The sequence below is a fragment of the Sus scrofa genome, chromosome 13, assembly GCF_054392235.1.
Source record: "Sus scrofa isolate SSC_HxYL_T2T_F1_AM1 chromosome 13, Sscrofa_HxYL_maternal_Yorkshire_Landrace_v2.0, whole genome shotgun sequence".
Classification (NCBI taxonomy): domain Eukaryota; kingdom Metazoa; phylum Chordata; class Mammalia; order Artiodactyla; family Suidae; genus Sus; species Sus scrofa.
The window spans coordinates 54080419-54093264 of record NC_139395.1 but is presented as its reverse complement, the minus strand read 5'-3'; the positions used below and the strand labels follow the sequence as shown (position 1 = coordinate 54093264).

The 12846-nt window shown below is 36.8% G+C and overlaps 1 protein-coding gene across 1 annotated transcript in view; it reads left to right on the top strand.

Moving 5' to 3' along the window:
- The window catches only part of DNAH12 (dynein axonemal heavy chain 12), a 246824-nt gene that overhangs the window by 137102 nt on the left and 96876 nt on the right, over positions 1 to 12846 (top strand). Inside the window, exons 44-45 of the mRNA XM_084988686.1 lie at positions 308 to 500; positions 9587 to 9748. Of these exons, the coding sequence (XP_084844812.1) occupies positions 308 to 500; positions 9587 to 9748 (355 nt within the window). The remainder of the gene's footprint in view (positions 1 to 307; positions 501 to 9586; positions 9749 to 12846) is intronic.

Sequence of the window (12846 nt, the reverse complement as noted above, 5' to 3'; positions counted from 1 at the left end):
TCCCAGTGATCTCAAGATGCCGTCAATTCCATTATGCCACAACAGGAACTCCACAATTTCACTTTAATTTTGTAATTTGTATATTAGATTTCCTGAATTTACATTTCAAATAGTTTTCCTTTAAATCAAATGATCCAATTGCAACTGCATTTGAAAAATCATACTTTTTGATGATTACATCTTTAAAATTGGGATAGTATCATAAGGGACAGCAAAGCCCATCCTTCTAGGAAAGTAAAACAATAATTATATGCAAATATACATTTGCATTCATATTTTCAAGTATAATAATACTGATATTTCATAGGTATGTATTGGAACATTTATCACGAATATGTCGAATTCTAAAGCAGTCTGGTGGAAATGCTTTGCTTGTTGGACTTGGAGGAAGTGGTCGTCAATCTTTAACTTGTCTGGCTACATCCATGGCAAAAATGCAGATTTTCCAGCCAGAAATTTCTAAGAGCTATGGTATGAATGAATGGAGAGAGGACATGAAGGTAAAATCATGAGGAAACCTGGTATCTAAAATAATATCAATACTTTCTTTTATATGTAAAGAGAGAGCCAACCTGTATGGCTGTAGGCTGACTACATTGGTGATGATGATAATATTCCTAGTACATTTACTGTGTGTGCCAAGCACTGTCCAAAGTGCTTTATATACTTGATTTGATTCTACATGTATGAAAGTTCAATGTAGCAAGTATTGTCTCCGTTTTACTGATGAGGAAACTGAAGCTGAGAGAAGGTATGCACAGGAGAGCAGGATTTTTAACTTGGGTCTTAAGCACAGCACTATTACCACTGCTGCTGTTGATCTTATCTTTACTCTAGTTCAGAGAGACCTTATTTCAGATAAATGCATGTTTTCCAGCAGACTGTTAAATATGAACCTCAGTGATGATGAACAGATCTTAAGAGCTTCTTATTTCTTATTGTGTTGCTGTCCCAGTAACCAATGGAATAATGGAGTGCATACTTGGGGCTTCACCCTCACATGCTTAGGGCTCTGCAGGCCCCAGAAGAGAAATCAAAGGGGTCTACATCAGAATCGAAAGGAAGAATTACATTATTTTTCATCTCTCATTTAAAAGAAAAAATTTTAATGCATTTACTGATGAATGATCCAACAGATGTAAAAAGCAGTATACTGTAACAGAAAGAACATGGACTTTTAAATTAGTAAACTCAATTTTAATTCCTGCTTTGTATGATTTGTTAGTTATATTATCTTGGACATGTTACTAAAACTTTCTGTGCCTTAGTTTCTTTGTTTTGTTTTTGGGAATTTATTTCTTCTAGGTTATACAATTTATTGGCATACAATTGTTAATAGTATTATAATCTTTTATAATTTTTTTAATTTATTTTTTCCACTGTACAGCATGGGAACCAAGTTACACATACATGTATACATATTTTTTCCTCCCATTGTTGTGTTGCAATGTCTGTATCTAGACATAGTTCTCAATGCTACACAGCAGGATCTCATTGTAAATCCATTCCAAGAGCAGTACTTTGCATCCATTAACCCTAAGCTCCTGATGCCTCCCACTCCCTCCCTCTCCCATCAGGCAACCACAAGTCTATTTTCTAAGTCCATGATTTTCTTTTCTAAGGAGATGTTCATTTGTGCTGGATATTAGATTCCAGTTATAAGTGATATCATATGGTATTTGTCTTTGTCTTTCTGGCTCATTTCACTCAGGATGAGAGTCTCTAGTTCCATCCATGTTGCTGCAAATGGCATTATGCCATTCTTTTTTTATGGCTTAGTAGTATTCCATTGTGTATCTATACCACATCTTCCGAATCCAATCATCTGTTGATGGACATTTGGGTTGTTTCCATGTCTTGGCTATTGTGAATAGTGCTGCAATGAACATGCGGGTGCATGTGTCTTTTTCAAGGAAAGTTTTGTCCGGATAGATGCCCAAGAGTGGGATTGCGGGGTCATATGGAAGTTCTATGTATAGATTTCTAAGGTATCTCCAAACTGTTCTCCATAGTAGCTGTACCAGTTTACATTCCCACCAACAGTGCAGGAGGGTTCCCTTTTCTCCACAACCCCTCCAACATTTGTTATTTGTGGCCTTATTAATGATGGCCATTCTGACTGGTGTGAGGTGGTATCTCAAGGTAGTTTTGATTTGCATTTCTCTAATAATTAGGGATGTTGAGCATTTTTCCATGTGCTTGTTGGCCATCTGTACATATTTCTTGGAAAAAATGTCTATTCAGGGCTTTTGCCCATTTTTCCATTGGGTGATTGGCTTTTTTGCTGTTGAGCTGTATAAATTACGTGTATATCCTAGAGATTAAGCCCTTGTCCGTTGTGTCGTTTGAGACTATTTTCTCCCATTCTGTAAGTTGTCTTTTTGGTTTCCTTAGCTGTGCAAAACTTGTCAGTATGATCAGGTCCTATTGGTTTATTTTTGCTCTTATTTCTTTTGCCTTGGGAGACTGACCTGAGAAAATATTCATGATGTTGATGTCAGAGAGTGTTTTGCCTATGTTCTCTTCCAGGAGTTTGATGGTGTCCAGTCTTATATTTAAGTCTTTCAGCCATTTTGAGTTTATTTTTGTGCATGGTGTGAGGGTGTGTTCTAGTTTCATTGCTTTGCATGCAGCTGTCCAGGTTTCCCAGCAATTCTTGCTGAATAGACTGTGTTTTTCCCATTTTTGTTCTTGCCTCCCTTGTCAAAGATTAATTGACCATAGGTGTCAGGGTTTATTTCTGGGTTTTCTGTTCTGTTCCATTGGTCTGTCTGTCTGTTTTGGTACCAGTACCACACTGTTTTGATGACTGTGGCTTTGTAGTATTTCTTGAAGTCTGGGAGAGTTATGCCTCCTGCTTGGTTTTTGTTTCTCAGGATTGCTTTGGCGATTCTGGGTCTTTTGTAGTTCCATATAGATTTTTGGATTGTTTGTTCTAGTTCTGTGAAAAACGTCCTGGGTAATTTGATAGGGATTGCATTGACTCTGTAGATTGATTTGAGTAGTATGGCCATTTTTACAATATTGATGTTTCCAATCCATGAACATGGAGTATCTTTCCATTTCTTTATATCTTCTTTGACTTCTTTGATTAAAGTTTTATAGTTCTCGGCATATAGGTCCTTTACCTCCTTGGTCAGGTGTATTCCGAGGTATTTGATTTTGTGAGGTGCAATTTTAAAAGGTATCGTATTTTTGTATTCCTTTTCTAATATTTCATTGCTGGTATACAGAAATGCGACTGAGTTCTGAATGTTAATCTTATATCCTGCTACTTTGCTGAATTTGTTAATCAGTTCAAGTAGTTTTGGGGTTGAGTCCTTAGGGTTTTCTATGTATAGTATCATGTCGTCTGCATAGAGTGACAGTTTTATCTCTTCTCTTCCTATATGGATGCCTTTTATTTCTTTTGTTTGTCTAATTGCTGTGGCTAGGATTTCCAAAACTATGTTGAAGAGCAGTGGTGGGAGTGGGCATCCCTATCTTGTTCCTGGTTTGAGTGAGAAGGCTTTCAGTTTTTCCCCATTGAGTATCATATTTGCTGTGGGTTTATCATAAATGGCTTTGGTTATGTTCAGTAATGTTCCCTCTATACCCACTTTGGCGAGGGTCTTGACCATGAATGGATGTTGGACTTTGTCAGATGCTTTTTCTGCGTCTATTGAGATGATCATCTGGTTTTTGACTTTTCTTTTGTTAATGTGGTATATGACGTTGATTGATTTGTGTATGTTGAATCATCCTTGTGAACCTGGGATGAACCCCACCTGGTCATGGTGTACGATCTTTTTGATATGTTGTTGGATTCGGTTGGCTAAAATTTTGTTGAGAGTTTTCGCATCTATATTCATTAAAGATATTGACTGATAGTTTTCTTTTTTGGTGGTATCTTTGGTTTTGGAATTAGGGTGATGGTGGCATCATAGAATGTCTTTGGGAGTATTCCTTCTTCTTCAACCTTTCGAAAAAGTTTAAGGAGGATGGGCACCAGATCCTCTTTGTATGTTTGGTAGAATTTACCTGTGAAGCCATCTGGTCTTGGGCTTTTATTTGTAGGGAATGTTTTTATGAGATCTTCAATTTCATTTCTAGTGATCAGTCTGTTCAGTTGATCCATTTCTTCTTGGTTCAGTTTTGGCAGGCTGTAAGATTCTAGAAAGTTGTCCATTTCTTCCAGATTGTCAAATTTGTTGGCATATAGTTGTTCATAGTCTTTTATAATTTTTGTGGCATCAGTTTTAATGTCCCCTCTTCCATTTATGATTTTAGTTATTTGAGTTGTCTCTTTTTTTTCAATATAGCTAAGGTTTTGTATTTTAAAAAATTTTTTTTCAAAAATCCATCTCAACGTTCCATTGATTTTTTTATTCTCTATTCTGTTTGCCTCTGGTCTAATCTTTATTATTTCCTCCTTTGTGTTGAATTTCTTCATCTTTTTCTAGGTCCATGAAATATAAAATTGGAGTTCCCCTTGTGGATCAGTGGTTAACGAATCTGACTAGAAACCATGAGGTTGCAGGTTCCATCCCTGGCCTTGCTTAGTGGGTTAAGGATCTGGTATTGCCATAAGCTGTGGTGTAGGTCAAAGACATGGCTGAGATCTGGCGTAGCTGTGGCTGTGGCTGTTGCCCGCAGCTGCAGCTCCCATTAGACTCCTAGTCTGGGAACCTCCACATACCGCAGGTGCGGCCTTAGAAAGAAAGACAAAAAAAAAAAAAAAAAAAAAAAAGCAAAAAATAAATAAACAAAAGTTTAAAAAAAAAGTAAGAAATATAAAATTAACTTGTTGACTTGAGATCTTCTTAATGTAAGCATTCACAACTATAAATTTCACTATTAGCACTGTTTTTGTTATATCCCATAATTTTTGATATGTTGGGGTATCTTTTTTATTTGTTTGAAGAAATTTTCTAATTTCCTTTTGATTTCTTCTTTGAACTGTGATTGGTTGTTTAAGAGTGCATTGTTTAATTGTCCTCCATTTGTAGACTTTTTAGTTTTCTTCTAATATTGATTTCTAGTTTCATTCCATTGTGATCAGAAAATCTGCTTGATATAATTTTGGTTTTAAATTTGTGGGATTGCTGGATCATATATGGTAGTTCTATATATAGTTTTTTAAGGTACCTCCATACTGTTTTCCATAGTGGTTGTACCAATTTACATTCCCACCAACAGTGTAGGAGGGTACCCTTTTCTCCACACCTTCTCCAGCATTTGTTATTTGTTGACTTGTTAATGGTGGCTATTCCGGCTGATGTGAGATGGTATCTTGTATTAGTTCTGGTTTTCATTTCTTAATAATTAGTGATATGGAGCATTTTTTTCATGTGCCTGTTGGTCATCCATATATCTTCTTTGGAGAAATGTCTATTCAGGTCTTCTGCCCATTTTTAAATTGGGTTTTTTTGCTGTCAAATTGTATAAGTTGTTTATATATTTTAGAGATTAAGCCCTTGTTGGTGGCATCGTTTGAAACTATCTTCTCCCATTCTGTAGGTTGTTTTCGTTTGTTTGTTTGTTTTATGGTCTTCTTTGTTGTGCAAAATCTTGTAAGTTTGATTAGATCCCATTGGTTTATTTTTGTTTTTATTTCTATTGCCTTGGGAGACTGACCTAAGAAAATATTTGTACAGTTTAGGTAATAGAATATTTTGCCTGCGTTCTCTTCTAGCTGTTTGATGGTGTCTTGTCTTATGTTTAAGCCTTTAAGCCATTTTGAGTTTCCTTTTGTGCATGGTGTGAGGGTGTTTTCTAGTTTCACTGATTTACATGCAACTCTCCGGTTTTCCCAGCACCACATGCTGAAGAGACTGTCTTTTTCCAATTTTATATTCTTGCCTCTTTTGTTGAAGATTAATTGACCAAACGTGGCTGGAGTTTATTTCTGGGTTCTCTCTTCTGTTCCATTGGTCTGTATGTCTGTTTTGGTACCAGTATCACACTGTCTTGATTACTCTAGCTTTGTAATGTTGTCTGAAGTCTGGGAGAGTTATGCTTCCTGCTTGTTTTTTTTCCCCCTCAGGATTGCTTTGGCAATTCTGGGTCTTTTATGGTTCCATGTAAATTTTTGGATTGTTGAGAACCTGATTTTTTTTATTCATTTAACCAATCTATGTCTTTTAATTGGGGAGTTTTATCCATTTATATTTAAAGTAATTGATGATAGAGAAGGATTTACTACTTGCATTTTGTTACTTGTTTTTTGTATGTTTTACAGGTTTTTTGTCCATTATTTCCTCTCTTATGGTCTTCCTCTGTTTTTGTTGATTATTGTAGTGATATGCTCTGGTTCCTTTCTCCTTTCCTTTTGCATATATTCCATAGATATTTTCTTTGTGGTTGCCATTGCAATTACATAAGACATTAAAGTTACAACCATTTATTTTAAACCAATAACAACTTGAATTCAGTCATATACAAAAACTCCTTTACATCTGCCCCCACACTTTGTTACTGATATCACAAATTACATCTTTATAGATTGTGTGCCCAACAACATAGATTTATAGGGTTTTTTGTGCTTTTGTTTTTTAGATTCTATACAAGAATTAAAAGTAGACTTATATACCATATTACAATAAAATAGAATTCTATATTTGTCCATGTATTTATTTTTAGTGTGGAGAACTTTATTTTTTCTTCCAGTGTTATTGAGGTATAATAGATATACAGCACTGTATAAGTTTAAGGTGTACAGCATAATGATTTGACTTACATATATCATGAAGTCATTACCACAATAAATTTAGTTGAACATCCATGATATTATATGGATACAGAATTAAAGAAATAGAAGAAAAATATTTCTGTGAGTTCCTGTTGTGACTCAGTGGTAATGAACCCAGCTAGTATCCATGAAGATGCAGGTTCGATCCCTGGCCTTGCTCAGTGGATTAAGGATCCAGGGTTGCTGTGAGCTGTGGTGTAGGTTACAGACACAGCTCAAATCTGGCATTGTTGTAGTGTGGGCCAGCATCTGCAGCTCTGATTCAACCCTTAGTGTGGAAACTTTCATATGCCATTGCTTCGGCCATAAAAAGACAAAAAACAAAAAAAATAAGTTCCCATCATGGTTCTGTGGAAACGAATCTCTCTAGAAACCATGAGGAGGACTCAGTTTATTAAGGATCCTGTGTTGCCATGAGCTGTGGTGTAAGTTGCAGACACTGGCTCAGATCTGGCATTGCTGTGGCTGTGGTGTAGGCTGGCAGCTACAGCTCCAATTGGACCCCTAGCCTGGAAGCTTCTATATGTTGTGGGTTCAGCTCTAAAAAGACAAGAAAGAAAAAAGAAATGAAAAATATTTTTACCTTGTGATGGAAACTTGGAATTTAAACCTTCATATATAACATACAACAGTGGTAATTATATTTATTATGTCATACATTGCATCTCTTTACTTTGTACTTTTGTATGGTTTTGAGTTTCTATCTAGAGTCTTTTGTTTCAACCTGAAGAACTCGTATTAGCCTTTCTTGACAGGCAGGTCTAGTGGTAGTGAATCCCTCAGCTTTTATCCATATGAGAAGATCTTAATTTCTTTATTTTTAAAGAACTTTTTTTCCCCAGATACAGTATTCTTGGTTGAAAGATTTTTTTTTTCTTTTAGTGCTTTCATCCCTTTTTTGCCTGTGAGATTTCTGTCAAGAAATAAGTTGATAATCTTATGGAAGCTCTCTTGTGTGTAATGAGCTACTTTTCTCTTGCTGCTTTCAAGATTCTCCCTTTGTCTTTGACTTTCAACAGTTTTATTGTAATGTATCTTGATGTGTAGCTCTATGTGGGTTTATCCAAATCAGAATTTGTTCAGCTTCTTGAATTTTTGTGTCCATGTCTATCCTCAGTTTTGGCCAACCTAAGCACTGTAGTGACAACACTGGATCCTTAACCTGCTATGCCACAAGAGAATTCCTAGATTTACTACTTTTTTTTTTCCATTCTACAGCACATAGAGTTCCTGGGCCATGGATCAGATCTGAGCCATAGTTGTGACCTATGCCACAACTGCAGCAATGCTGGATCCTTAACCTTCTGAGCTGGGCCAGGGATTGAACCTGCATCCTACTGCTCCAGAGATGCAGCCAATCCCATTGTGCCATGGCAGGAACTCCTAGACTCACTACTTTTTTTTTTTTTTTTTGTCTTTTTGCCATTTCTTGGGCCGTTCCCACGGCATATGGAAGTTCCCAGGCTAGGGGTCTAATCGGAGCTGTATCTGCCAGCCTACGCCAGAGCCACAGCAACACAGGATCCGAGCCATGTCTGCAACCTACACCACAGCTCACAGCAATGCCGAATCGTTAACCCACTGAGCAAGGGCAGGGACTGAACCCGCAACCTCATGTTTCCTAGTCGGATTCGTTAACCACTGCACCACAACGGGAACTCCCTAGACTCACTACTTTTGATGACAGAAATTTATTTCTAGGAACACAACAATGTGCATATTAGAAGATGGCTTTAAAGGGAAAAAAGTATAGTTTAAGGCAGTATTAAATTTCAGCATTTATTTAAATGATATGATTTGTTTAAAAGATTTTATTTTGAAATGAAGCTTGAAGTTTATTTTAAAAACTGTCTAGTGAAATAGTGATGCTGTTTTTACTTGAAATATATCCAATAGAAAATGTTTAATAACCAGCTCTCCAGAGAGTTGGAGGGGAACCTCTGATTTGTAGCATTTGTGTTTTTGTGCTGTAAAATTCCCCCCATAGATTATTTAAAACTATTAACATGATGGCACTGAAAACAAAGTTGGGAAGAGCTATGTGTTTGAACACTGTTTCATGATATTTTACTGTATGGCTACAATGGATTTAAATAAACTCCATAGCTTATGTAATAATAAATGTAATAAAATAGGAAGTGATTAGATTTATATATTGGTTATCCTTGTTTTTAATATAATTTATTTAATTGTAAATTTATATAATTTAATTTTTAATGTTGTCTGTATTTAACATTCTGCTTATAAATTCCTGAAATTTTAACAATTATTTCTAACATCCAAAACAAGTTACCTCTAGCATACCTCTGGGTCTATATCTTTATGTTAATTGGGAATCTTTGGTTGCAACTGAGGAAAAAAACAAACTAAAATGAAAAATAGCTCAAACTAGCTTAAGTAAAAGAGTCATTGGCTGCTTACATGAGTGAATGGTCCAGAGGCAGAGGTAGACGGGATTTTGATGTGGCTGAATTTAAGGGCTCAAATTAAGTCCTGAGTAATTACTCTTTCTATCTACTGGCTCTTTGCTTCTCCATTTCTCTTTCTTTCACTGACCTCATTCTATGGACCATCTCAAGTCTGTCTCAGTCCCTAAAAGAAGACTCTAATTGGGTCCTCTTAAATCATATGCCCGCTTCTGAATCAGTGGCTATGTATAGGGGCTTGGAAAACTCTGACCAATTGAGTCTTCCACTCAAGAGATGGGAGAAATGGAGGCCAAAATTGACAACCCCACCAGAATGGGAGAGATACTACTCTAAAAGTGAGATGTTACCAAAAGAAAGGAAAGGGGGAAGAAAGCAAAAACAACAGCTTTTCACCATATTCTGCTTATAATTACATTTTTATTTTAAGAGTCTGTTAAGGAATGTGGGCATGAAGGGCCAGAAGACAGTCTTTCTAATCACAGACACTCAGATTAAAGAGGAAGCTTTTCTAGAGGATATTGACAGTGTGCTAAATACTGGAGAAGTACCTAATATTTTTGCAGCAGATGAAAAGCAAGAAGTGATGGAGGTAAATGCTTTTTAGGGAGCACTGCTCCCAACATAGAAATTTTATCTTGAATCTTCTCTGTTCTTCAGGATAAATATAGCTTGTGTAGAGAATTTTGGTAACTGGAAATTTAATGTATATTATTTTAATACATTTTAGATGAATTTTAAATAGTTTCTTCTATACTTGTGAGACAAGAATTTTAATTATTTTAATTCATTTTTTCCATAATTATACCACTGTGTTTCATTTGTTTGATCTTATTTACCATGTTTTATGAGTGATTAGAGCTATTTGTTTGTTTATTTATTTATTAATTTATTTGTCTTTTTGCCTTTTCTAGGGCCACACCTGCAACATATGGAAGTTCCCAGGCTAGGGGTTGAATCGGAGCTGTAGCCACCGGCCTATGCCAGAGCCACAGCAACTTGGGATCCAAGCCACGTCTGCAACCTACGCCATAGCTCACGGCAACGCCAGATCCTTAACCCACTGAGCGAGGCCAGGGATCAAACCTGCAACCTCATGGTTCCTAGTCAGATTCATTAACCACTGAGTCATGACGGGAACTCTGATTAGAGATTTTTAAATCACATTTGAGGATTACAGTGATATGAGAAAACATAGCTTTAAAACACCTTTTCATTAAATTTGATGGTTTACCTCTGGCTGATAAAATTTTGAAAAGACTTAATGTGGTTTTTTTTTTGTCTTTTTGCTATTTCTTTGGGCCGCTCCCATGGCATATGGAGGTTCCCAGGCTAGGGGTCCAATCGGAGCTGTAGCCGCCAGCCTATGCCAGAGCCACAGCAACATGGGATCCGAGCCGCGTCTGCGACCTACCCCACAGCTCACGGCAATGCCGGATCCTTAACCCACTGAGCAAGGGCAGGGACCGAACCTGCAACCTCATGTTCTTAGTCGGATTCGTTAACCACTGCACCACAACGGGAACTCCATTTTTTGTGGGTTTTTTTTTTTTTGTCTTTTTGTGAAAAGACTTAATGTAACTCTGTACTAATACTGATATATCTGAGAATCATGCTTTGTGATTTAACTGACATAAAAACACAGTATTGAAGCACCCACTACTTCAGATGTCCTGGCCTTTTTACCCCGATTTCTAAGATCTTCCCACTCAAGATTTCAGCTAGTATTCTCCTTTCCTGTTACCATAACTACTTTTACCCACAGAATATATCACTCACATGTACATGCTTCATTCCAGCCTCCAGTGATAGCATTTGGAAAAAAGTGGTTTCATCTTGGTAGCTTAAGCACCCTACTTTTCTCTTCTATAGAATGGAACTATTATATACACAAAATAGTTGCTCCTATATAGCATTGTTGTGGGTTCTGAGGATCAAATGAAATAAGGCACTTATGAAATGTCAGGCACTTGGAAAGCCCTCAGTGAGTTTGGTACATTACTAGTTCATGTCCTGGGGTGGGGAAGGAGAAAGAAAAAAAAAAAAAATCCCAAGTTTTCTGCTTTTATGTGGGCAATGTCAAGGATGTGGCCAAGTTTGCTTAGAATTACCAAAAATGGTAATTCTAATTCATAGGGAAAATTCATCCTCCACACTCTCATCTAAGGAATGGGACACTCTGGGAAACGGGGTTTTCTAAGTCATGCAAGGCTTTTCTGCTCACTTTAGCTGTTGTTTGTCTTTTCTTTTAACGACCACACCTGTGCCATATGGAAGTTCCGGGGCTAGGGGTCAAATCAGAGCTGCAGCTGCCAGCCTACACCACAGCCATGGCAACACTGGATCCAACCCACATCTGTACCCTATGCTGCAGATTGCAGCAATTCGGATCCTTAATCCACTGAGCGAGGCCAGGAATCAAACCCTCATCCTCACAAAGACAATGTCAGGTCCTTAACTCACTGAGCCACTCTAGAACTCCTTGTTTATCTTTTCTTCTCATCACTTTGCTACAAAGCTATTCCATTACTTCACTACTGTTTTATGGTATGATCCAACTGTAGCCTTAAGAAATTCTTTCCTTCACATTCCACCAAAGCCTATGCACACCGTATCAGTTTATCCACAAGGAAATAGCCAAGGTCAGAACTAAGGGGTGCCAAAATGCACCCCTGTTTCTGCTTGCTTTATACTACCTTTTTAAAACAAAAGAGGTAATATAAAAGAAGTTATGTTAATTTCTTTCCATACCTTGCACCATCTTATATATCCCCCTTTGAAGACCATGTCTTAGACTTTGTTTATTTCATCCATCTGACAAAGATTTTATTTCACCCTCACTCCTGATAACTTAGCTCTATAGCTTGGCCCCAGCACTGCCTAAAGGGCACCTCCTGTGGGCTCAGCACATCTCTCTTAGATCAGCATCAGAGTTCCAGCCTCAGAACTCCATTTCCAGACTACTTTTTCCACTGTTCCATTTACACTCCTTGCAGAATTAAATTATTGCAATATTTTTCTCAGTATAGCAGGGACTTACTATATTTAGTGATTTTTAAAGTTCCCTTTTAAAAGTCTCATTCATATTTGAAATAATTTATCATTCCTTCTTTTAAAATCTGCTTTCTCTTGACTGCTATGAAATTTCACTCATTTCGTTTCCTGTCTCCCTAATTATTCCTTCAGTAACTACTCTTTCTCTTGCTCCCCAGAATTAGTTGTGCTCCCAAAATATATGTGTGTGTGTGTCGGTAGCTATTACTCCCTCCCACAGACAGCTTATCTACTCTATAATCATTAACCATTATTTCTGTGTAAATAACCTGTATATTTATATCACCATTCTGGCCCTTTCTTGAACTCTTGTTCTACAGTTACAACCACGTATTACCTTTCTCTATCTTAACATCCCCCTGTTAACCCAGAGTTGATGCAGACATACCACCTGAACATAATTTAGACTGGCATTGATCATCATAGTAGTAATTTGCAAATTACTGTCAGAATAAATATACAGAGTTGATTTAGTTTCTCATAGATATAGCTATCACATAAAGGGCATAGCTGTAGTCGAGAATTCTTTCAGAAATAAATTCATTGTCATAAAAGTGGAAATTGTATGATCATTATGACCACTCCCTAAATCTGCTATTGAAAGAAATTTAAATCTCTTTATAAGATAATTTATTG